The following is a 26,512-nucleotide window of genomic DNA, read 5'->3' on the forward strand; positions in this document are numbered from 1 at the left end:
ACCATTTAAGAAGTAACCTGTCAAAAGTGTTAAGGCATTCTCTAAACTATCTTCCTAGCTCCGGCCCATAATGAGAAACGTCACAGAGCTAAACCGTACCACTGCTCTTTTCTTCTCTTTATTTCTTCAAATGAACTTAAGATTTCTGAAATGCACAATTTACATTCTACACTCCAACCCAAGCTGCCACCGATTATCTCAAAGCTAATAAACAAAGACTCTATCGGCTGCACCAGGGCCCTACCAGGAAGTAATCAAAGCAGTGTGGCCGGTGCGATCCTAAGTCGCTAGAGCAGACAATAAGAGGGCACTGGGGCTTCCAAGGGGCCCGGCAGAGGAGTTAAGATGCTTAAGCAATGCAAAAGCATTACATAAACCTAATAACTGTCCTCCAGCACATGGACTCGGAAATCCCAAAGCGGTTTTAACCCACCAAGAAGACCTGAAAGCCAACAAGAGCCGCCCCTCCAAAGCAGCTGCTCCATCAGCCTTCTGAGCTTTTTAGCCCGCAGCCTGTTTCCAAACTCCCCCCTCCCGGGCTGATGAAAGCCTCTGACCTCGGCCTCCCGAGTTCTGAGCACCTCTCGGGGTCGCGGCTCCCGCCCACCGGGCGTGGATCGGGCCGCTGGAACATAGGGGGAAGCGAAAGGAAGCGGCGCCGGAACAGGTAGCGAAGGGCCCCAGGGCGCCCAGCAGTTCAGACAAAGCTGCCCCCGAGAGTGGCGCTTTTCCCGTCCGGTCGAGGAGGGGACACAACTCGGGCCCCGCCACACGTGCGACCGCCTTGTGGGGGCCGGACACCCACTCCCGCAGCCCCCCGACCAGGCGACACCGGCCAGCACAGCCCCCGGGCATTGCCGGGCGGCGCGGGGGCGCGAGCCGCAGGCCAGGGTCCCGGGTCGCCGCCGTCCCCACGCGCTAGTGGCCCCCGCGGGCTCGCATCGCTCGCGGGCCTCTGCTTCGCCGGCCGGACCGTCGGGCCACGGGAAACAAAGGAGCCGCCGCCGCCGCTCCGCCAGCCGCCGCTCCGCCCGCCTCACCGCGTACCCTCCCCAGCCACCGGGCCCGGCTCGCCCGCACCGCTTCGCGAGTCCGCGCGTCCGCCGCCCGCGGCCCCTAGACGGCAGGCCCGGCGGAGCCGGGGCCTCGGGTGCGCTGCAGGGCCGCCTGGGGCCGCACTCACCACTGCAGCACCAGGACGACGGGGAGCCGTTGGGGAACTTGGCTGAGTCCGGAGCGATGCAGACGCTGGAGCTCAGGTGCGGACACTCCATGGCCACCAGGAGAGCTGCGAAGAGGACTGAGGCTCCGGGACCCGGCGAGGCGGGGGCGGAGGAACTCCGAAGACTCCGTCTGGGGTCGCTCCTCGCCGGGCGCTCGGCCGACGGCGGCTGCGTCCCGAGCCCTTGCGTCAAAGAAAGCAAAAGCTTCCGGGCGCCGGGTTTTCTCGCCCGCCGTCTCCAGATGTCCGGCTCCGGAAAACGTGGTGCTCCGGGATCCGGGTTCTGCAGCCACCCCTAGGTTGGGGGCTTCCGTCTTCCCAGGCCGGCCCCGCCCCGCCCCTGGGCAGGCCCCGCCTTCAGGCCTGGCCCCGCCCCCGTCTTCTCCAGCTGGGTGGGGTCCGCGCGCTCGCAGGCGGGTGGCCCAGAGTCAGACTGCGCTCGGAAGTGACTTTCCCAACTCCGCTGCCCCGAGCAGCCGCGGCTTCCCCCGGCCCCGAGAAGGGTGGGGCGCCAAGCCGGGGCTCGCCAGGCCGGTCCGCTGCTTTTACCCCGGCCTGGGCGAGCTCTCGCAGTCAGAAAACACTGATCCTGCGTTATGAGATGGTCTGACTACACCGGGGTAGAAAATCTGGTCACATAAGAAAGTGTGAAGAAGAAAAGAAAAACCACACGGGCAGACAGAGAGCCCCCATTTTACACACTGTGGCTCAGATTCAGAGAGGTTAAAGGCCTGGCCCCCGGTGGCCCAGTGGGCTCCATGGGTCCCAGAGCAGTACTGGTTTAGTGGTCTGCTCCCTGCGGTAGGTACCATATTGACCGGGTTCTAGTTCTGGACTAGGTTCTGGACATGTGGCCTTAGCCAGCCACTTAGGTGCGAGATGGCGGGGGCGATCGTGAACCTGGGTTCAAACCCTGTCACTATGAATCACCGTTGGCATTACCTCGAGCATATGATCGGACATTCAGAGCCCAACGTCCAGTTTAAGTTTAAGCGAGATAGCTGTAACCTAGGTTTGCTGCGCGGGCGGTCCCGGTGATCAGGTGATAAAAACGGAAGGGATCTAACGTTTGTTAAACACCCACTGCTGTCTCCTAGCCAGGCACTTAACACACCTTATTTCAACCGCGCACCACCCCGCCAGCTACTGTTACCATCCTCCCTTTTTACCGCAGGGGAAACCGAGCCTTTAATTAGTTAATCCGCGCCGGGATTGGATCCCCGCCTCTCTGACCTCTCAGTCCAAAAAAAAGCAAAGGGCAAGGCTCAAGAGGCCGCTAGGGCAAGCGCTACACCCAAGCGAGCCTGCGACCTCTCCGGGGAACAGCCTTGAGGGCGTCCGGGGCTGTTACAAACTTTGCCTCAAAGTTGGGGCTCCTTGTAAAACCCGGCGAAGGAGCAACAGGCCAGGAGGCGGGGAGGGGGGAGGTTGATGTGGCAATCCTGCGGGCTGGGAGAGAGGAGGAAGGAGGGTCAGGAAATGATTAACCGGGCCGGGCCGGGTAGAGGTTAGAGCGGGGCACCTCCCCGTAGTCAGTCCTGGAGCAGTCGAGGGATGCCCTGAATCACCTCTCACGCCTCGCCATCCCCCGCACCACCCGCCGCCACTCTGCTTCTGCCGCGCGCTCCTCTGCCTAGGTGTACACTCACCTGCAGCATCTCTACGGACACTTTCCCCCTCCTCCCCCACCCCATATCCCCCTAGTATTTCCAACTCCTCAGTCAACGCTCTTTGGTTGCTTCCCAAGTTTTACTTGACTGCTTTAGAGCAAACCATTTGGAGGTTTTATGACAGTGACAGAGCTGTGGAAATTGCAGCTGCTCAAATCCTAGCTGAGCTGCCTACTTGATGACCAACTTTAGCAAGTATCTCTAGTCCTCCCAAGCCTTTTTTTTTCTTCCATCTCTAAAACTGGGAAGATAATACTTGTCTCACAAGAAAGATGTGAGAAGTCATGAGAATTGCCACCCCTATAGTTTGTAGTCAATAATTTATAGCTTTCCAATGCTGCAAATAATGCTTGAATAAACTCAGCTAAACCAATAACGAAATTAAAACTTTTTACATTGAAAATGTTTTAAGATTATAGTTTTAAAAATGGCAGCAGGTGAGAAAATAATTCATAAGAAGGGGGAGAATAAACAATAAATGTGACCTCAGCTCAGGCTGTCCCAACCTTCTCCTCCTATCAACCGATTCTTATTCAAGGACTGGCTGGATCAAGCTCTATTTCCCTCTGGACACCTACCCCCATTTGTCATTCATGCCCCCTCATTTAACCCTGAAACATGCCCTGAACTCATGCTGGTCTTTCATCTAGCATGTAATGTTTCCTTTTTCACCCTCACGAAGACTCAGTTTCCTTGTCATCTAGATCTCAGCTTAAACATCACTTCCTCAAGGGGGCCTTTCCTGACCCTACTCCACATCCTGGTTCCCTCCAGGTGTGCGATGCCCTTGTCTGCCCCCATATTCCTCCTTTTAAAACGCTCTTCAGGTGTGTATTTATTTAATGTCTGTCTTCCCCTTGAAGGTCCATAAGGGTAGCAAACAAGTCCGTCTGGTTTCCTGCTGTACTCCTAGGAGTGGAACATGGAGGGTATCCAGTGAGAGTTAGATCATGAATGAGTGATCGATTAGCAATGTCTACCATGGGCAGATGGTTAGGAAGTGGCCCAGTATATGCCACGTAATTGTCCTGCTTAACCTCTCTTAATCTCTAAATTTCCCTTCAGCTTTGAGTTTATGATTTTAACAGTATCAAGAATGTGAATATACCTTGTAAGGTGCAAACTGGGGGGGGAGGGGGGTGGCCAGGGGGAAAGGAAAAGTTTTATTAGTCTTCTGTCTCTAACTAGAATAGAAACCTCTCCAAGCAGGGGTCCTAACTTAATCATCCCTGACTTCTATGGACCACAGAAGGCTAACTATGACTATCAGGCAGTTCAGAAAAGCTGCGAAAAATCAGAAGGCCTTCCTGGGACGTTTGCCTGGTTTACCTAAAACTTTACTGTGTCTCTGAAAGTTTTCATACTGTTAAAAAAAATTTTTTTTTTAATTCTCGTGGTGAATAAATGTGTCAAAGGGAGAAGACAACGGGGCATACTGGGGAATCTGCCTTTTTAGTCTCTCGTTTCTTCAGTTGCATTTATTCCAATGTTCGCTTTTTGATTCTTGGCCTGCATTCTTCTGGCGCTGGGGAACTCTGACTTACAGGAGGGTGAGCCCGGTGGTGCTGAGCCAGCCTCCATGACCGGTGCCCAGAACGCGCAGCCTCCGGGAGTCCCCACGGGGGCGGTCAGGGAGAGGGGTTAGAAATAGGAGGAGAGGACAGCTCTTACCAGCAGAAGCGGACGGGTTTTAAAAGTGTGCATTTTTCAGAGGAGAGGAATGAACAATTTCAACCGTATTATCAAATGTCTTTCTTTTAGAGGTGATATCTATATAAACGGGGTGGGAGGAGAAGGGGCTGAGCCTGGAGCGGGAAGGGGGCGGCTGGGGAGCGGGGTATACGTTGCCGAGGGAACCACGATCAGGCCCCTTCTCAAGGTTGTCAAGACCATCCTCATCTAATTTTTAGACTTCAAGCTTCTGGCAGAGTCGGTGGTCCCGAAGCAAGGATAACAAGCTGACCGGGCCCTGGGGAAGATGCCTTATTGAAAACACCGAGAGAGCTAGGTTAATGATTTACCTTAGAGATTTTCCTAGGAGCAAAAATCTCCTTAGAAAACTCATGAGGAGTTTTGGCGGGTATTCGGAAGGAGGGGAAGAGGGTGAGGAGCAGCCACTCAGAGACACTTTTATTAGCTTGTTTAATTTTCCAAGAGGCACTTATCTGATACTTCCTTGCTTGTTTACTTGTTTATCTATTGTCAGTCTCCTCGAGGAGAACAGAGACCTTGCTAATCCTGTTCAATGCCTGATTTCCAGCTCCTGGAATTCAGCCTGGTGCATGGCAGGCAGGTCCTCAGTAACTATTTCTTGAATGATTAAATCAATGATGGGGCTGGGTGTGAGCTTCAGCCAGCTAGCCATCACTGGCTGCCATTCTCTCAGTTCTTTTCATTTACCCCTCTCTATTATCTCCCTGCCCCAGATTCTTCAGTGACTCCCCATGTGTGGCAAGATAAAATTGGAAACCCACTGCCATCACAGTCACTCATCCCTTCTCTTTTGTTAAAGCTTTAAAAAAACAAAACAAAACTATGCCAGCAATATTTAAAACGTTGTTGTTTAGTCACTAAGTCAGGTCCAACTCTTTGTGACCCCATGGACTGTAGCCCTCCAGGCTCCTCTGTTCGTGGGATTTCCCAGGCAAGAATACTGGAATGGGCTGCCACTTTCTTCTCCAGGGGATCTCCCCCTCTCCCCCTGCCCCGCACAGGGATCTTCCCTGAGTCTCTTGCATTGGCAGGCAGATTCTTCACCAGTGAGCCACCAAGGAAGCCCCAATATCTAAAATAGCTCCCTTATTATAGAAAATGTGCTTCCTCACACTTTGTGTCCTCCCCCACTTTCCCTTCTGCTTGGCCAGCTGACTCCTCTCCCATGAAGCATATAGCCTCCTCAGAGAAGCCCTCCATCATTCACTCAAGACTAAGTCTTCCCCCTCACACCATCACTCATTCCATTCCTGCGGCCTGCACATGGTGCTAGGTTTTTCTGTTTATGTTTCAATCTCCTTTGGGAGCAGATGCTTTTCTTTTCAATTGTGGAGCCTAGGCAACGAGTTCTGCAACTGAAGATATAAGAAAAAGATTATTGATTAAATGTTGGAAGTGCCCCCTTCAAGAGTGATTATATCAATCATTGTGTGTAATATTCCCCTAGGGATTCACTGAAAGGTCTTCAACTCATTTCTGGTCCCAAGTACTGCCAGATACTCTATCAAGTGATTTTCATTTCTTCTTAAATCCCTATAGCAAATATCTTAGATACAGGTATAATCCTTTCCTTTTTACTAATGAAAGACCTAAAGCTCAAAGAAGGTTTAAATAATTGCACAAGTACACACAATAAGTAATTGCTCTTTCATCAAAAGTGGTTTTCACCCCTCACACACATGGTCAGATAAATAATTTTGCAGTGTTTTCTGGGCATAGCTGAAGTTCCTAACAATGAAGAAGATTCTTAGGGACCACAGGGCACAAAAAAAGCCTGAGTAACTAAAGAATTTATGTTCATAATCATTGTATAACCAGCATCTAAATTTGTATTCCTTTTAATGCTTTTCCTCTTTGTCATTGAAATGTGAACTTCAAGGCAGTTTTATGAAGGAGATGAGGTTTTCTTGTTTAAAGACCCACTTTGCAGCTAAAGCACCAACCAACTATGCAAAACCAAATGGCTCCAGCACCAAATAACTCTAATAAGTGAAGCAATCACTTTTCTCTCTGGGCCCCAGTCTCCCATTTGTAAAATCAGGGAGTTGAACCCCCTGGGCCTTGATGATCCCCAAAGACCATTCTAGAGTGGACATCCATTGATCCTGTGATAGCTCATGGCCAGCCAGTGACATTGGCAGAAGTAAGACCATCCTTGTATCCTTCGGCAGTGACTGCTAACTGTTCACCCTAAATCTTTTTAAGATTGACTCTTTTTAAAATTAATTATTTACTTATTTAGCTCTGCTGTGTCTTCATTGCTGCGCAAGGGCTTTCTCTAGTGGTGGCGAGCAGGGGCTACTCGCTAGTTGCAGTCTGTGAGCTTCTCATTGCGGTAGCTTCTCTTGGTTGGAGCACGGGTTCTAGAGCACACGGTCTTTAGTAGTTGCAGCTCTCAGGCTCTAGAGCGCAAGCTCCGTAGCTGTGGTGCACGGACTCAGTTGCCCCAGGGCATGTGGAAACCTCTTGGACCAGGAATCGAACCTGTGTCCCCTGCATTGGCAGATGGATTCTTAGCCACTGGCCCACCAGGGAAGTTCCTCAAATCTGTTTGTTTGTTTTTTCCTCCTAGGTTCGGAAAAGACATTTATCAGCTTCCCTTATAGCTGGGGGTAGTCATTTTTATTCAATAGACTGAGCAAAAATCACTGGCTGACACTGTGGACAGCTGCCCATGACAAAAATACTTCAGTGTCGAGTTTTGCATATCAATACGTGGAGGAAATATATTAGGTCAGGTCCAGGAAGAAATGTTGGGTCTTCTAGGCTTCAGAAGAAAGAAAGTCTGCTCTTTCTGTTTCTCTTCAACCATTTGTTCATTTATTCAACAAATACTGTCTGTACTCCCGCCACACGCCGGGCACTGAAAGTACAAACACTTAGAGCTCCGAGCTATGTGGGGGCCTCCTCGTTGACATCTCTTTGCCACTATCAAGATGAAAAGTGTAATATCACTCCTTTCCCCTTGCTTCTTCATTGACTGACTGGACATCAGATCCTCTGAATTTTAAAGTGCTGTCTAGACATGGAGTCTTAAGCCTTAAAACTGTGAAAACGACTTCACACTTAAAGGGCCTGGCTTGGTGCTTGGTATACAGTAGACCCTCAGTGAATGTCCATTTCCTTGAGACCTTGTCTAGTAGGAGGGTTGATGTGGGAGATGGAGGATGTTAGCCTGACATCACTGGATGTTAGCCCAGAAGGGTAGATTTTTATCCTTTTTAAAGGAACCCAGGTCAGATTATTTATTCAATAAATATCACTGATGCTCAAGATTCACAGAATATAAAACTGAAACAACACAAAGTCTCATCCTCAAAGGGACAAGGAAAGGAGCAAGAGAAACAAACAAGCAAAGAGGTAATTGCAACCCAGCATGGTAAGTGCTATGACGGGAACTACAGGATGTTGCCTAGCCACAAACAAGGGGCAACCCACCCAGGCGGGTGGGTGGGGGTGGGGGAAGCATCAGGCAAGACTTCCTGGGGGAAGTAACATATGACCTGAGCCGTGAATGATACACGGATGTTAACCAGGTAGGGTGGGGGAGGGGGACATAGCATCGCATGCAGAGGGAACTGTACCTGCAAAGGTTCAGAGACTCAGAGAGAGTCTGAGACTGCCAGTCTGGCTGGAGAGTTGTGCGCAAGGAGGTAGAAAGCTGGGAGGTGAGGTCAGCAAGGAAGACGGAAAGACGGTAAAGGGCTACTGACTCTCTGTAGCAGAGAACTGCCATGGTAGAGAAATCTAGGTCCCCAGGATTCAGGAATCTGTCAGAGGTTGCACTTTGCCAGGTCTTGGGAGAGGGTATAAGGGTGCCGAGATGCAGTGATGAGACAGAGGAAAGAAAAGAACCACTAACAATCTGTAAGATGTTCACCTGCATTAGTCATCCGAGAAATGCAAATGAAAACCACAGCGCACACCTAGGTAGAGCCAAATAGGATAGATTAGAATGCAGATGTGACTCCCCCCCCACAGTAATCACGATTTGATCCCTGACACTGTGTCCTCTGGGAGCCTACAAACCCCTGGGAGGGAGAGGCTCATACGCTTTAAGAAGTAGGATTTGGGTGGAGAGAAGAATCCTAGACTTAGAGAACCTCTACCTCTGCCTAATCTAACCTGAACCTCTATCTGAACCTTATCTAATCTGACAATTCAGCTATCTGGAGTAACCTGCTAACCAGAAAATGAAACTCTCACATATCCAGATCATCCGTTTTCATAGTCCCAGACCCTCCCATGAGGTGCCTGAGGCACTGTAAAGATGTGGGGCTTTGGGTCTGCTCAGGTTGGGGTCCTGCTTCTACCACTAGCCTGCTGTGTGACCTTGGGCCAGCGCCCTGACCTCTCTGGAGCCTCCATCTATAAAATGGGAACAATAATACCTGCTCGCAAAATGGTGATTTTCCTGCTCTGTCTCCCTTAGCCAAATACTTTAAAAAATATATTCATTCATTTATTTATTTATCTGGCTGTGCCATGTCTTAGTTGCAGCACATGGGATCTTCAATCTTTGTTGTGGCAGGCGGGATCTTTAGTTGCGGCACGTGGGATCTAGTTCCCTGACCAGGGATTGAACCCATGCCCCCTGCATCAAGAGCACAGAGTCTCAGCCACTGGACCACCAGGGAAATCCCTCCCTTAGCCAAATACTTAATGTTTGGAGACAGAGAGCAGGGGTCCATGTATCATGGTCAGAACCATTTTCTGAGGTCACCAATACCCATAATTTATGCATTTATGTAGTCACACCAAAGGTTATAAGCATATTTTATTATTCTGTCATCTAGAAAGCTCTGCTGTGGTTGACCCAGTTATAAATTGGCAGCAACAGAGGAAAAAAAAAAAGTATTTCACCTTTTTTTCATTCAGAGAACAATGATGGAAAAGAAAGGGCCTTAGAGCCCATTCAGCCTTTCTCAGTTCCCTGTGTAGCTGCTGGTGCTTTCAGGCTGGAAATGGAGATCAGAAGCAACAAGACTTCATGGAAAACTACCCTGAGAGCCTTACGACAGAATGATTAGAGAACTGGAAGGGCCAGAAGTTTCACAGAGGAAGAGACTGGTCCTAGAGAGGTGACACACTTGTCCAGTAAGAGTCTCCTCTGGGCAACTCCAGACACCAGAGTGCTCTTTGCTTGCCAGAGTCTGTGCAAAGCAAAGTTGAAAAAGAGATTTTTCACGCATCTCATTTGACTTTTCCTGTGTGTGTAGGATGCACAAGCTGATTCCAATGGAGAAAGAGATGACTACAGAGGCAGGCTTGGGCTTTTCGGGTGGTGGTAGCAGTAAAGAATCTGCCTGTCAATGAAGGAGACACAGAAACGCAGGTTCGATCCCTGGGTCGGGAAGATCTCCTGGATGAGGGCATGGCAACCCACTCCAGTATTCTTGCCTGGAGAATCCCACAGACTCAGGAGCTTGGTGGGCTATAGTCCATGGGGACACAGAGTCAGACACAACTGAAGTGACTTAACATGCACACACGCGCAGAGGCAGACTTGCTTCCCCCACACCCCCCAAATTGTCCCAGGTGCTCACCTTCTACATGCATAGCTAATTCTGCCTGTGGTTGTCCATAGTGGGTATTTTTATTGTTGACATCCTGATATTAACTTGGTTATAGTCATTTACCTCTTTTTCTTATCACTGAATCAAAAAACCAACTATGGTGAATTGAATGCCCAGGCAATCGGGTTCTCAGTTTCATTGAGTTTTTACAGCACTTGAAAGACAACTTCATCTGTACTTCCTTAAACAAGACTTTCAAAGTCAGAAATGAGCCTGAGTCTGTAACAGGCAGGGGGCACTTACTGTGCCTTGGTTGAGATGCAAAGACTCTTCCTTCCCATATCTCAGAGTACATTTCCTTTCCATTTCCCCTGCCCGTGCCCGCTACCCCCTCCCATCCCAGGACCCTCAGTGTTTCCTACTGGACCATACCTCCCCGGCATCCAGCCAGAAACACACAAAATCAGGATACTCCCTTCTCTGAACCCTTGCCACAAGCCTTGAAGGGGCCTCACGCTCAGCCTGTGCTAAGACTCGGAGCTTCCATGGCTGGAGCCGGTCCTCTAAATGTCCCCTGCTGAGTGGCCAGCCTGCAGTTGGTCTTGGCCAAAGAAGGGAGGAACCACACAAAGGCCACATCCCCACCTCCCACTGCCAGATCTCACTGCAAACTTGCATCACCGCTTCCTGCCTATGCTCCACTGGAAGCTGTCGGCAGCTGCCCACTGCTCCCAGGAGCAAGCCTAGACCCTTCCATGACCTTAAGGCTCTTGACCCACCTGCCAGCCTTGTTTCTCTCCACACCCCCACACAGGCCTGACTGCTGGGCAGATCCTCAATGCTCTCACCCTGGCTTCTTGCACAAGCTCTCCTCCGCCTCTTTCACTCCAGCCTGTGAAAGTCCTCCCACCTACTGAGGTACAAGACAAAGCCCATCTTTAGAAAACTGTGTAAGTGAAAGGGATAGCTGACTCTCTGCAACCCCATGGACTGTAGCCGGCCAGGCTCCTCTGTCTATGGAATTTGCCAGGCAAGAACGCTGGAGTGGGTAGCCATTCCCTTCCCCAGGGGATCGTCCCGACCCAGAGATGGAACCTGGGTCTCCTGCCCTGCAGGTAGATTCTTTACCATCTGAGCCACCAGGGAAGCCCATCTTTAGAAAAATTCTGCAGAATTCTCTGGCAGTCCAGTGGTTAGAACTCTGAGCTTTCACTGCTCAGGGCCCAGGTTTGATTCCTCATCAGGGAACTAAGATCCCACAAATTGTGCAGTGCAGCCAAAAGGAAAAAGATGCACACACCCATATAGATTAAGCAAATGTGGTAAACTAATAACATTAAAAGAAAAGAGAAAAATTCTGCACAGCACCCATCTCATTCACATTTTCTCTCTGTCTCCCTCCTTCTCCTCTTCCCCTCTTCTTTCCTCCCCTCTCTCTCCCTCTCTCTCACACACAGCATGGATTGATCTCCCTTCTTCATCTGTGTTCCTGTGGGACTCTGCTTGTCCTTACAGATAGCACTTATTTCAGTCTGCTTTGGAATAGAATCCCTCATGTTTATACCACCTCTCAGTAAGAAACTGTCTGCCTAGAATGCAAAAGCTACCCACCTTCATTCAACTGGATATTTATCAAAGTACTGGTCCCAGGGTTTTACATTTAGTAGGTTCTCAAGATATGTTGTGTCCTTGAAGACAGTGACCTGATGGATAGAGTCTTGGCTTTGGCAATGGATGGAACTGAGTCTGAGTGTCCTTCTACCCGTTAATAACTGCGTGAAGATTTCCCTGGCTGTCCAGTGGTTAAGATTCTGTGTTCCACTGCAGGGGCTGCAGGTTTGATCCCTGGTCAGGTAACAAAAATCCCAAATGCCAAGTGGTGCAGCCAAAAATAAGTTAAAACAACAACAACAACAAAACAACTTTGTGATCTTAGACAAGCAATACACTCTCTCTGAACCTCTTAGGTCCAAAAGCTGTAAAATGGGGGTTATAACAGTGCCTATCCCATAGAGCAGTAAAGAAAGGTTGAGATAATGTGGGTAGAGCATATAACTCTTGCCATTCATAAAGCAGGTTCCTAATAAACACAGGTCACCAGCTTCACCTGATACATGCTTTTGAAGCTCTTAGTTTTGCCTTGGACCCCCTAGAATGGATATCTGGGGAGAAGGCTGCTAGAATATTCCCACTGGAAGACAAAAATGACCTCCTTACAACCTGGGCCTCCTTGCAAGGAGGCCAGAGGGGATGGCAAAGACTGAAAGGATTCTGAGGCGTGGGGACGGGGTTGGCAAAAGCTGGCAGCCCTAGGCACCCTAGGAGATGGGCCACACCCTTCCCAACTAACCTAGTCAGACACTTTCCAGGAAATCAGCTCCTCCAATCTCATTTAGCATCTACTAGAGAACTTCCCCAAAGCCATGGCCAGACTCTAACAGGAACCTGAGTAATCAGAGATAGGAGAGGCAGCTAGGAGCACGAAGAAAGGGAATTTCCAAAGGAACTTGACCAGTGCGTGTCTGGCTGCGAGGGTGGGGGTGGGGGGGGAACAGAGGCTCAGAGGGCAGGACTCTAGAGGACCAGGGAGCCCTGCCTGTCATGGAGACACGCATACTTGCCAAACAGCCTCCTGATCACACCTTGGTTTCCAGGAGCAGCCATCCTGGAAAAGATGAAGGGGACAGGGTACAGTGTGGGGCAGAGAGGGGTGGGGTGGGAACAGAGCAGGGTCCTCTGTGTGGTGGCAACTGTGTTTCTCAGTACACATTATTAAAAGGGGGCTTTGATACATTTTAGTCTCCTGAGACTGGGTGGGACCATCAACTCTTCACAGGAACTGAGTTCCCTGAATAAACCAATCTGCTACTTCCTTCTGTGCACCAGTAACCTGTTCAAACTCGAGTTCCCTGTGATGGGGCAGTGTTGTGTGACCAGGGGTGGGGGTGACACTAGATTCCAGCGTTGCCATGTAGCAACCTTTCCCTTGGAGATGGGGTCCTGGACTAGGACCTTGGCACTTGAATGAACTTCTGGAAATCATGGAGCCCAGTCACCCTGTTACCTGTGAGGAAACCAGCACCTGGAGGACACACCAGTTCACAACGTCAGTTCAGTTCAGTTCAGTCGCTCAGTCGTGTCCGACTCTTTGCGACCCCAAGAATCACAGCATGCCAGGCCTCCCTGTCCATCACCAACTCCCGGAGTTTACTCAAACCCATGTCCATCGAGTCAGTGATGCCATCCAGCCATCTCATCCTCTGTCGTTCCCTTCTCCTCCTGCCCCCAATCCCTCCCAGCATCAGGGTCTTTTCCAATAAGTCAACTTTTTGCATGAGGTGGCCAAAGTATTGGAGTTTCAGCTTCAGCATCAGTCCTTCCAATGAACACCCAGGACTGATCTCAATGTATATGCTATCAAATCGCCACCAGGGACACTTTAACTACCTTACATAATTGTTAATTACACCTTAAGAAACTTGAAAAATAAATGACAATTAACAAAAAAGAAGCTAAGCCAGAAAGAGAACAAGGTCTCCTCCTCCCAGTCCGGGGTTTCTATCTTGTCTCTCTATGATAGCCCCACAGAGACATTTTGGTGTGGTATGGTGTGATGCAGGCGTCACCGCATGGTTGAAAATGATAAATCTGGATTTTTTAAATATAAATCTGGATTTGACTACAACATGTGAATCTTATGTATTCTAATCTTAAATTAGAGCCCCAACCTACTCCTTGCCTGGCTTCTTGAGTTTCTTATTCTCATGGGGAACTTGTGTAAATAGTTTCTAGATTCACACTCTGAGGGACTTTTGGGGTGGAGATGGGGAAGGTCCATGGCGTGATAGTTAGGTCTTGATCAGCCCACTCTTGAGTGCTGGGTGGCAGGTAGGCATTCTCTCCTCCCTTCCTTAAAAGATCTCCATCCTCTTTCAGTCCAAATGAGGCTTGTAGGCAAGGAGACACTCTGGGGAGGTAGTACATGGCCCCTCTTGCAGGCAAAGAAACAGACTGAGTGAAAAATGGACAGTAACTCATGTGAATTCAAGAAAAGCACAAGTAAATGAAGCCTAAAGGGGGACGTCAAAAGGACTGATGAAACCACAAGGGGAAACACAGTCACTCATTCAAGAACTCTTTCACTGATCACTTAATTAAATCAGGTATAGTTCTATGCACTGGGCAAATCAAATCAAGAAGGATGCAGAGACCCATGCATGTGACCCAGAAGAGGGTCACTCAAATTCAGTCATGGACAGTTCCTCAGTTAAATGGAAAGTGAGGTTAGAGGAGGACCATGAAAGGAATGAGATCTTTAAAAGCTGGCCAGAGATTTCAAGAGATAACATCGGCACAGGTAACATTTTAAAAAAACTGAAAGAAAGGAGACAGAGAGAGGATGCAATTTGAGAACTTCTTTGGAACTCTAAGGACTAAACCAAACTGTCTGCACTGCATGCTGGGATAATTCATTCATGCATCAAGGACTTGCTGAGCACAAAGTTCTCTTACCATGCCAGGCTCTTCACTGTTCCTTGCCTCCACCAGACACATCCCCAACTCTGCCTCTAATACATCAGTGTCCTCTTCTTTTGAGGGATTCCCCCCAATAAAGGACATCTTTTAGCAGATATGTAAACAAACTAAAGAAGCTGTCATAGGAGAAGGAACACTATCCTAGTAAGGACCAGGTCTAATTGATCTCTGTACCCCAGTGCTGGGCACATAGTAGGTACTTGGGAAATGTTTGATGAATGAATGAATATCACTGCTAGGCACTGAGGAAGACCACTTTTTCGAATCAGAAATATTAGCCTGGGGAGTTCCCTGGTGGTCCAGTGGGTAGGACTCCACTCTTTCACTGCCAAGGGAAAGAAGTATTAGCTAGGTTACAACTCAGTAAAAAGTGCATTTTAAAATGTTTAAAAAATCTACTGAAAAACACAAGAAGTGGTTGAATGATGGAATTATGGGAGACTTTCTTTTCCCTATTTCCCTCATTTTGTATATGGCAGCAACATTTTTTTATAATGAAGAAAACTTAGCTGATCTCTACCCTGCTCCCTCCCCCTACAAATCTGTGAGAATTATAACTTATTACCTAATTTTAAAAAAATGTTTTTGTGCCATATAAATTATGAAGGCTCTGAAAACATGACCTGAATTATATAATGCGACCAAATAAAATTTATCACATTATTCTGATGTGTTTGCTGATAGGCATGATCATTTATAGCCAGACATAAACAACAGCTCCCATAAAACATTTTGATTAGCATTACTTGAAAAGGCCAAACTGGGCTTTCTGTCAGAGTGCCAGGGAAGAGGAGGCAGAAACCAGGCCAGGGGGATGTGACTCTCTTGTCCTCAATGGGGACCTCACTTTTCTGCAGAGACTGTCAGGGCCTCTGGCTGGCAGATGTGCAGGCCTCCAAGTGCTGGCAGCAGAGTATAGCAGTAACTGGGGCCTCTCAGGCTTCACAGAGGAGCTTTTCACACTGACAGGAGTGGTGCTACCACCCCAAACTCTCCTCTTCCTCCCAGGGTCAGCTTTCCAGATGTGAGAAAGCCCATAAGGATAATGCCTAAAATGTCATCAATAAAAATTTATTTGGGCAGCAGAACTAGTGCCTTTAGAGGGCTAGAGGGGGGACATGTTTATTCACATACAGATATTTATTGAGGACCTACTATGTACTAAGCATAAGCAAGGTCCTATACATATATGAGGGCTTCCCTTGTAGCTCAGCTGGTAAAGAAGCTGCCTGCAATGCAGGAGACCCACGGTTCAATTCCTGGGTTGGGAAGATCCCCTGGAGAAGGGATAGGCTACCCACTTCAGTATTCATAGGCTTCCCTGGTGGTTCAGACAGTAAGGAATCCGCCTGCAATGAGGGAGACCTGGATTCAATGCCTGGGTTGGGAAGATCCCTGGAGGAGGGCATGGCAACCCACCGCAGTATTCTTGCCTGGGGAATCTCCATGGACAGAGGTGCCTGGTGGGCTACAGTCCACGGGTCACAAAGTGGGACATGACTGAGCGACCACAGCAGCAGCAGCAGCATACATACATGATGGGGCTTCCCTAGCGACTAAGTGGTAAAGAATCTGCCTGCCCATGTAGGAGACACCGGGTTTGATCCCTGGGTCAGGAAGGTCCCCTGGAGAAGGAAATGGCAACCTACTCTGGTATTCTCGCCTGGGAAATCCCATGGACAGAGGAGCCTGGAGGGCTGCAATTCATGGGGTTGCAAAGGAGTCGGACACGACTTAGCCACTAAACAACAATAACAACAACATACATACATGACATCATTTCTCCCTTCCTTCATCGTTTCTTTCTTCACATTATTATCCCCATCATACAGGTAACAACACAGACTCAGAAAAGTTAACTGGGCCTACGTTACATAGATAAGCTTTGGGAACTGGGGGGAGTGGGGAGAAGACCAAAGCAGGAAGAAGGGATCCGAACTCAGCTCTATTAGACTTGGAAAGCCATGCTATCCACACTTCACAACATAGCAGAGACTTGGTGTTTCAAGTCTGTATGATCATTTGCAAGCACTCTGGGTCTCAGTTTGCTTGCTTAGAAATAAAGGGCTTGAGAAGTATGTTTTCAAGTGTCCTTCCAGCGCTGAGTTCTTTGTCACAGTGCTCCCTCTCCCACCATTGTGAAAGCTCTGCAGGATGAATATTCCCTGGTCACCAGCGCAGAGCAATTACCAGGGACACGGGTCTCTGGGGACTGCCCCCTAGAGGACATCGGTGGTGTTGCGGGAGCCAGGGCTCCCACTCAGAGTACAATCACATGGTCCAAGTCAAGTTTAATTACTGCTTTACCTTTTTAAAAAATGGATTTAGAAAACATTCTCACAGCCCTTCCCACGCTCACCAGGGCAATGCTACTGGAACATTTAATGATGGGGAGCATTTGTAGCCTGAAGACCTACTGGTTCTATGAGTCATATTTTAAAATTAGATTCTATTGGGTTGTCCAAAAAGTTCATTTGGATTTTTCCATCAGAGTTTATGGAAAAGCCTGAATGAACTTTTTGGCCAGCCCAATATTTTACTTTCTACTCCTCAGTTTCTTTTAGGCCTTTTGAGGCCACTTACTGTTCCAGTGGTGATTTTGCAGAGCTGCCAAACTGTGATAATAAAACAATGTATTTGTCTCTACTTAGTTATTTTTATTGTAATAGTCAACTTTTCATTAGGCAATATATGCATGGGGTACAACATTCAAAAGTCACTACAGAGTTTTCAGTAATTACATGACCCAGAAATTCTACTCCCTGGTCTATATCCCCCAAAATTGAAAACAGACATTCAAACAAAAACTTACATGCGAATATTCATAGCAGCACTTTTCACAATAGCCAAAAATCGGAAACAATCGAAATGTCATCAACTGACACTAGATTAACGAAATGCAGTATTAATATATCTATACAATGGAATATCATTCAGTGATAAAAAGGAACAGAGTACTGAAATGTGCTACTATTTGGATGGATGTTGAAATGTTATGCTAACTGAAAGAAGCCAGATACAAAAGGCCACGTGTCATTTTATTCCATTTATATGAAATATCCAGAGGAGGTAAATCTATAGAGATGCTCTTACCTGCAGGGTAGTAGTTGCCAGGGTCTGGGGGAAAGGGCAAATGGGAAGAGACTGCTAATGAGTATGGGGTCTCCTTGTTGGGGTGATGGAAATGTTCTGTAGCTAGAAATGGTGGTAGCTGTGCAATGGACTAAATGTCGCTGAACTGTACACTCTAAAATATTTAAAATGTTAAATTGTGTATTATATATTTTACCACAATACAAATAAAGAGCATTCTATAAAAAGGAAGTTCCCCTTTCTCCAGGTCCCCTTCCTGGAGACAAAAACAACAGTTAGCACTCTCCCATCTTTACTCTTCCAGAGATGATTATTGTATGTATGTATGTGTGCTTCTATCCGTAGTGTTCATATTATTATATATGTGCTTATATTATATATACTGTAAATATGCATTCTTTTTCTCCCTTTTTTTAGGACACAGAGTCTTACACCATTCTGCAGCTTGCTTTTTCCACTTCAGTTATTTTGGATGGTTCTAAGTCAGTACTTGTTCTTTTTAATGGCTTTTGATCTTTCCAAAATGGTAAGTGAAGCATACTATCTCATGACAATTTTAATTTTTATTTATTTTCTTATGAATGAGATTAAGCATCTTTTCATGTGTCGAGATCCACTTATTTTCCTTAACTTTGAATTTTCTTTTCATATACTTTGCCCATTTTTTTGTGAAGCTGTTCATCTTTTTCCTTTTGGTTTGTAGATGCTCTTTATAAATTAACAGTATTTGCTCTCTATGGTATGAATTATGAATCTATTACCCAATTGTCTTTTGACCCTCCAACATTCATATAACCAGAAGAATTAATTTTCCCTGTTTGAATTACCTCGCATGGTTTCTGTTTTTCTGACTGGATCTTGACTAATACATTTGGGTGGTTTTTTCTCCTTATTAATTTGTGAGAACTCTTTGTACACCTATCTAACATCTATCTAGCAACTTTGTACAGCTAACCAATCATCTACCATTCATGTTGAAATTATTCATCAGTTTGTTTTACCTTTTAAATATGCTTGTTCTTGTACAGAAATTTAAAAATTTTATGCACTTAGACTTATCAGTATTTCCCTTTACAGTGTCTGGATTTCATGGCATACTTAGGCCTTCATTCTAAGATGATAAACATATTCACCTAAATTTCCTTCCTGTACTATTATTTCATGTTTTACATTGAGTTTTTTTATTCATCCTGAACTTATTTTGGACTAAGGAGTGAGGTGGCAATATAATTTAAATGGCTTTCCCAAGTGGAAAATGTTTTTTTACTTAACTGTCTCAATATCATTTATTGAATAGCCCTTCCTTTCTCCTTTGATTTGAAATGCCAATTTTATCAAGTATTACATTCACAGTCTACTTCTGGCCTTTTAAAATTGGCTTATCTATTTCTCAGTCAGTAATACTTTACTTATTAGCCAGAAACTAGTATTTGATATTATGGACTCATCCATGTAAGTATCTCTACCTTTCAAGTAACTCTTAGAAGTTGAGACACAGAAAAGGTAGGGTCTAGTCCCTTCATGTCAGAGAAGCCAGATGTTGATGGAGGAGGAAATACTGAAAACTGATTTTCTAAACCAAGGCTTCTTGAATATTTTTTAATTGATAAAGCAAGTGCATTTAAATGCCAGATTTTAATAAAAAATTAGGGGGTTTTTGTTTGTTTACTTTCTTAGAGAGTTCCTAAATTTTATCTTCCAATACTTTTACTGAGCTGTCATCTCTGCTATCATATTTTTAATTCCATGGGCTTTTATTGTATTCCAAATGACTCTTTTTTAAAAAAAAAGTCTTTTCATGGATACTTATTTTCTCTTCCTGAGGATTAACCATAAATACATCTTTTTTCCTCCTCTTTTCTGTATGTCTCTATTTTCTTTGAGTTCATTGTTCTGTCTGTTTTAGCTGCTAGCCTTTAGAGACTTTTCCCTCAATTATATGATTTTTGGCCTTATTTAAGACTGGTGTGCTGTGGTTCATGGGGTCGCAAAGAGTTGGACACGACTGAGCGACTGAATGGAACTGAACTGAAGAGTGAAGCATGAGAAAATTGATTGGAAAATCTGTGTGTGTGAGTGTGTGTGTGTGTGTGAGAGAGAGATAATAGAGTTATTGATTAAAAGGCTTCAGGCAGGATAACTAGGCAGAGAACTCCTTGTATATTGAGGTAACCTTCAGCTGTCCATCTCTCAAACCCTTTCCCTTGGACAAGCTTCACCCGGGAAGAAACCTCCAGTCTCCTGCGGTGGGTCCATATCTGGCTGCCTGCTCCTTGCGAGTCAAGCTAGGGAAGAAACTGGTGGGCAACATAGGAACACTACAAACTGGGAAAATCTGGTGGGGAAAATCTGATGTTTGATATCTCAAAAAAAATAAAAAGTACTACTATGTGAAAAATTCATGTTCAAGACCAGTAAGTGTGCTGGGTGAGGGCCTCTGAAAACATGGGGTGTCCCTGTACTAAGAACTGCTAACACAAGCGTGCATTGGAAGCTCAAATACAGCATGTATCCTTTACTACACTAAGTTCATTCGCCTCTGGCCACTGTAATGTTACCACTTATCTGAAAGAGTACACACTACTGAGACTGTGTGTGTGTGTGTGTGTGTGTGTGTGTGTTGAGGGGATGGGATGGTGGGGGAGTGGGGAGCTCTTTGGCAAACAATTCCATTCCAGGAATCCCAGTCTACTTCCTTACAACCTTTAGGATTTTGTGTTGTTGAGGATCGTTTCAGTGGGCTGTGTGGCCGCTATAAAGCTCTCAGTTGTTTCTCCTTCCCTTTTAACAGGATCAGATGTGTGGGAAGATTTTGCTTTGAAATGTTTCTATTCTAGCAAGAAGGCTCAGTTTTAAACACAGAATGTACTTGTATTAGACCTGTGCTCTCAAACTTCCAAAAGGAAGGTCTTTTCTAAATTTGCTGAATTCCGTGAGTTTGTGTTTATTAACTCCCACTGTTTGCAAACTATTTTGCCATGATCTACACATCATTTTAAAACAGGAAGTTAGCTTTTAAATCATTAGGCTGAAGTCAAGTGTTTCAGAAAATAGAAAGGCTTCAGCCTGAGAATTTAACATGACAAAAGTCACAACAGGAAGGTAGGTGACTCTGGTTTTGCCTCTTGTTCAGTCTTTGGGTTTGTTCATTGTTTGCCCATCTCTCACATCCCTGTTTTGCACATGGCCTCATTTAACACTCTGGTCTATACCAGTCAAATGAACTACTCAGTCAAAATGCAAGAACTCCATTAATACATGAACTTCCCATGTACAAAGATAGGAAAAAAGGCCCTATTCTAACTGCTATAAAATAGACCATTGTGTGAATGAACCATAATTCATTTACTAATTCTCTTGCTGATGGATAATATCTGGGTTGTTTCCAGTGTTGTTGTTGTTTTACAAGCAATGCTGTAATGAATAACCTGGCACATCCTTCCTGGTGCACATGTACAAGTTTCACAAAGGCAACAGTTCTCAAAGTGTGGTCCAAGAACCCGTAGGGGTCCCTGAAGCCCTTTTAGGGGGTCCATGAGGTCAAGACTATTTTCATAATAATTTTCACTTTCATTCTGTTAGGCACACACTGATGAGTTTTTCAGAGGCTGTGTGTTAAATACACAATTATCCAAAAAGTCTATTGAAATGTTCCTACCATTTCCGATTATAGATTTGTATGATGCAGTCTTCTGTTAAAGCCAGTCAATAAAGAGATTTGCAAAATGTAAACAATGCTACTCATCTCCTTAAATTTTAAAGTATACATAGGGACTTCCCTTGCCAGTGGTTAAAACTCCATGCTTCCATTTCGGGGGCACAGGTTCATCCTCTGGTCAGGGAATTAAGATCCTACATGCCACACAGCATTGCCTACCAACAAACAAAAAAACCAAATAAAGTATACATAATTCTTTTTCATAAAATGTATTAACATGTACTGGGTTTCAATTGAAAAATGGGCAAAAGACCTAAATAGACATTTCTCTAGAGAAGAAATACAAATGACCAATAGACACATGAAAAGATGCTCAACATCGCTAATTATTAGAGAAATGTAAATCAAAACTACAGTGAGGTACCACCTCACACTGGTCAGAATGGCCATCATTAAAAACTCTACAAATAGCAAATGCTGGAGAGGTTGTGGAGTAAAGGGAACTCTCCTACACTGTTGGTGGGAATGTAATTTGGTGCAGCCACTGTGGAAGACAGTATGGAGGCTCCTCAGAAAGTTAAAAATAGAATTACCATATAATTCAGCAATCCCACTCCTGGGCCTATATCCAGACAAAACTCTAATGCAAAAAGATACACGCACCTCAGTGTTCACAGCAGCACTGTTCACAATAGCCAAGACATAGAAACAACCTTAATATCCATCAACAGATAAATGGATAAAGAAGATGAGGTACATATATACAATGGAATACTACTCAGCCATAAGAAAGAAGGAAAAATGCCATTTGCAGCAACATGAATGCAACTAGAGATTATCATACTAAGTGAAGTTAGTCAGAATGAGAAAGACAAATACCATATGATATTACTCATATGTGGAATCTAAAATATGACACAAATAAACCTAAATATGAAACAGAAACAGACTCACAGACATAAAGGACAGACTTGTGGCTGCCAAGAAGGGGTAGGTTGGGGGAAGGATGGATTGGGAGGTCGGGATTGGCAACTGTGAGCTATTAGAATGGATAAACAACAAAATCCTACTGCATAGCACAGAGAACTATATTCAAAATTCTATGATAAATCATAATGGAAAATAATATTAAAATGTATATATATAAAACTGAATTGCTTTGCTGTACAGCAGATAGCAAGACATTATAAATCAACCATATTTCAATTAAAAAAAACATACTGTGCTTATTTTTAAATTAATATTTTTAAATGTTTCAATTTCTAAAATAGTAAATATGATAGATGTCACCCACATAAACAAAAGTTCTTTGGCATGGGATCTCCAATACTTTTTAGGAGGATAAAAAAGCTTGAGAGCCAGTGCCCTAGGGTACACACCTAAGAATGGAACTGAAGAGTTGCAGGGTAGGTACATATCCAGCTTAAAATGATAAAACTCATAATCACCAAACATTAAATTTTGCTTGATATTATTTATATAGAACCTGACTCCCCCAAAATCAAGAAAATTAAAGCATCTATAGCTCAGAAATGCATGCATCTTTGCTAAAACTGAAAACAAACAAGGGAGGCCAATGTTAGGCTCAAAATGCTAGACTACCTTTTGTGAGAAGGCAAGTGGATAGCTGGGAGGAAGCTGATTGGATTTGTTCTTTTTAAAAATTCTTTTTCATTATAGTTTATTGCAAAATATTATATATAGTTCCTTGTGCTAAACAGTAGTACTTTGTTGTTTATCTATTTTATATATAGTATTTTGTATCTGCTAATCCCAAACCCCTAATTTATCTCCTCCTGCCTCGCTCCTCCCCCCCACTGATTAGTTCTTAGGCTCAAGGTCTATTATTGTGGTTTATAACTTACAGATATTCTGCATTTGTCTTTTATATATATTAAAGATTTATATAATTTTTTTATTTACTAAAAATAAAAATAAGAATCAGTTTCTGTCCTCACAGGGCTTCTACTCTGCTCCTTAGGTCAAACTCCTCACCCCTGTGGGGTTTCAACCAACTGAGAAGCTGATCCAGGGCTAAAAGCATCAGCTCTATTGTTGGTAAAGCTAGATCTGAGAAAGTAGAGACCAAATGGTTTCTCCTCCCTTCTCACTTGCTGAGCCCTTCCGGAGTGGCAGGACCTTCTTGGTAGAGGACGAGGCAGGAGAAACCACTGAAGGGAACAGGAGAAGGGGGGCCCCCTTCCTGGAGAGCGGAGCGGAGTCCCCTGGACAAGGCGCACCCAAACCACCAGGATGCTGAGCAGGAGGTGACAGATGCTGTGAGAGGGCCAAGAGCAGGTGAGCCGGGCAAGGCAGAGGTTTTTCTTTGTTTGTTTTTTGCAGCTAACAACGTGATGGAAAGCTTCCCAGAGGAGGCCACAAACATTTTGCCTCCACAAGAAATGGGGTGGGGTCTGGGCCAGCAGTGGGGAAATGGTGAGCACTAACACAGAGGTTGAAGTAGCAAGACTGGTCAGCAGGCTGAGGGCGGAGCTGGGCTTCTGTGATCCTCACAGGACACGACTGGCTTCTCCGGACACTATGGATACGTTACCTGAAGGTGAGTTTAACAGGGAGGGGTCACAAGGCTGGGCGAGTAGGCAGGGTTGGGAAAGAGGGGTATGTGTGTGGGACCCCTCCCACTCTGTCTCCTCCCCAGGTGTAGGAGAATCCTTCTAGCTGCTGCTTCCTGGGCAGGCACAGGGAGACCCAGGAGGAGGCACAGGGGTTGTGCCCTAAAGCCGAGTCCCCACTTCACCGCCCCCCCCAGAGGGTGAGTCTGAGTGACCTGAGTGACCTACCAGGTGACCTGAGTCTATGACCTGGTAGCCTGCCAGCTTCTTGACTTTGGGCAAGAAAATCTGCCTCCCACGTGTCAGGGTCATTTCTGTGCATCATTTTTTTGTGTTTCATCCTCATGACAACTCTGCGAGGTAGACGCTAATATCTCCTGTTCACAGATGAGGAGTCTGATGGGGCAGGGCAGGTAAGGAGTTACCCAAAGTCATGCAGGTGGTAGGGGATGGCACCCAAGATACTAGAGCCCAGTTCTGTATGCCTCTCAAGGTGGTATCCCTTCTATTACATTGCTTTATCCTTCTGGGCCTCAGTTTCCCCTTCTATAAAATGGGAATAATGTCTATGTCTCAGATTCATCATGGAAACTAATCGCATAACCTAGCACAGTGACTGACTCTCCTCCTTTGCTTCCCTTCCAGCCCCAGGTGCAGGGTCAGGCCACACCCTGAGGTTGCCTGTCTATACCTCTCTGGGTCTGGCTATGCTCAGCTACTATCAAGACAGGGATCTGTCCAGAGAGGGCTGGAACATGAGTTCCACTGCTCATTTTATATCATTAATGACCTCATGTTTCTGAAGGTGGTTCCTGATTTAGTCGCTAAGTTGTGACTGATTCTTTGTGACCCCATAGACTGTAGCCCACCAGGCTTCTCTGTTTATGGAATTTCCCAGGCAAGAACACTGGAGCGGGTTGGAGTGGAGTTTATGGTTCCCTTCTCCAGGGGATCTTCCTGACCCAGGAATCGAACCCTGGGTCTCCTGCATTGCATTGCAGGTGAATTCTGTACTGACTGAGCCACCAGGGGTGTTTCTGATAGTTACAGTGTTTGCTTCACTGACTTTAGGGGAGCCCACCTCCCTCTTTCCCTCAGCTCCCTCTATTCACCCTCTTTCACACCCAGGCCCAACTCATATCCAGCTGTCATCAGAGACTTTCACTTTTGACTTGATTCAAAGCCAGTTACTGACCACAGGCAGCGACTATGAGAAACCACAGTGGGCTCACAGAGCAAAGCGAATCCCCGCCCCACAGACTATGGAAGGGGCCCCAGCCCTGTGCTTGCCTCCTCTTAGACACGCTTCATCAGGGTTGCATTTAAAGGGCCAGTGGCCCTTATTTGCAAAGCTGGTTAGTCATCTGCCAATTCCATTTGCTTTGATTCTATTTAATTAGATTTAATTCCTTTCAACAGTTAAGTGCCAGATGCTGGGCAAGGCTAGTGTGTTTAGCCTGCTGAAACTTGGCTCCTTAGAAAACAACTTCATTACAGAATTAATTTCAGAAATGGAGTTTGATTCACAGATATTTTAACTGTTTGATTCACAGATATTTTAAAGACAAGAGATGGAATGAGAGGGAATTGGAGGCTCTGTGAGTTTTATTATTATTGAGGGGTCTAGTTCTCTTGCCTGTCACACTGAGTCCCCCTGAAATCGAGTTCCTCTGTTGAGTTTATGGTTAACTTCTCTATCCAAAACCTTGGTCCCTGTCTTGTCCCACATCTGTTCCCCTTGGGGTTGAGGAGTATCAATGAAAAGAGGGGACTGAATCTGAGTAGAACCCTGTGGGACACTCCTGGGTACAACAGCCCCTTCAGGCTCCCCTTTATTGTTCAGAGAAAAGAGTTTGTCTCCTAGGCCTTCCCTGAGGTCCAAAGAGCAGACTCAGGCAGTTACTAAGTAGAAAAGAGAGGGAATGCAGAAACAAAGGAAAGCAGTTAAACAAGGAAAGTAATGATAATAGTTCAGCAATAAAACTATTATACCTAGTCCCAGTTCCTCCACAAGGGATACACAGAGCAATCTGATATGCATCTCTGAGCAGTTCTGCAGGAACTAAGACTCCTCCCCCCCTCCCCACCAAGTCACCAACCCACATGGATGTTGACTACTACACAGTGAACACAATCACATAGGCCCCAGACTGGTTGGAACCAGAAGGCTGATGATGGAAATTCCTGAAACATTGCCCTGCTACTTTATCACCAACTCATCAGAAAAGAGTCACACACCCTGTATCCCTCACCCTAAATTTTGCCTTTGAAAACCCTTCCCTGAAATCTATGGGGGAGTTAGGTCATTTGATCATGAGCGGCTCACACTCCTTTGCTTGGACCTAACTAAGTTCAGTTCTATAATAAGACCATTGAGCCTCACCAGGGAGAGGCAGAATTCACTCATGTCTTACCCCAAATAGGCTGTGCTGCTGTAGAACCCAACTTGGGTCTGCTCATCCCTCATGCGGCAAATCCAATTTACCCAGACTAGGTTGTGGTGAAGGAAAAGTACATTGTTAATTGCAGGC

General features: G+C 45.9%; 1 protein-coding gene across 3 annotated transcripts in view; it reads right to left on the reverse strand.

Moving 5' to 3' along the window:
• USP3 (ubiquitin specific peptidase 3) overlaps positions 1-26,512 on the reverse strand; it is a 237,031-nt gene that overhangs the window by 98,147 nt on the left and 112,372 nt on the right. The window contains exon 1 of one of the 3 annotated variants that reach the window (XM_043471728.1): positions 1,184-1,538. The exons of 1 other annotated variant lie outside the window; for it this stretch is intronic. In XM_043471728.1, coding sequence (XP_043327663.1) covers positions 1,184-1,274 — 91 coding nt within the window. In that variant the 5' untranslated portion in view covers positions 1,275-1,538. Of the gene's footprint in view, positions 1-557; positions 1,015-1,183; positions 1,539-26,512 lie in introns of those variants that run through there. One more of the 3 variants, XM_043471727.1, reaches the window with a different exon arrangement.

This window comes from Cervus canadensis, chromosome 6, assembly GCF_019320065.1.
Source record: "Cervus canadensis isolate Bull #8, Minnesota chromosome 6, ASM1932006v1, whole genome shotgun sequence".
NCBI classification, from domain to species: Eukaryota; Metazoa; Chordata; class Mammalia; order Artiodactyla; family Cervidae; genus Cervus; species Cervus canadensis.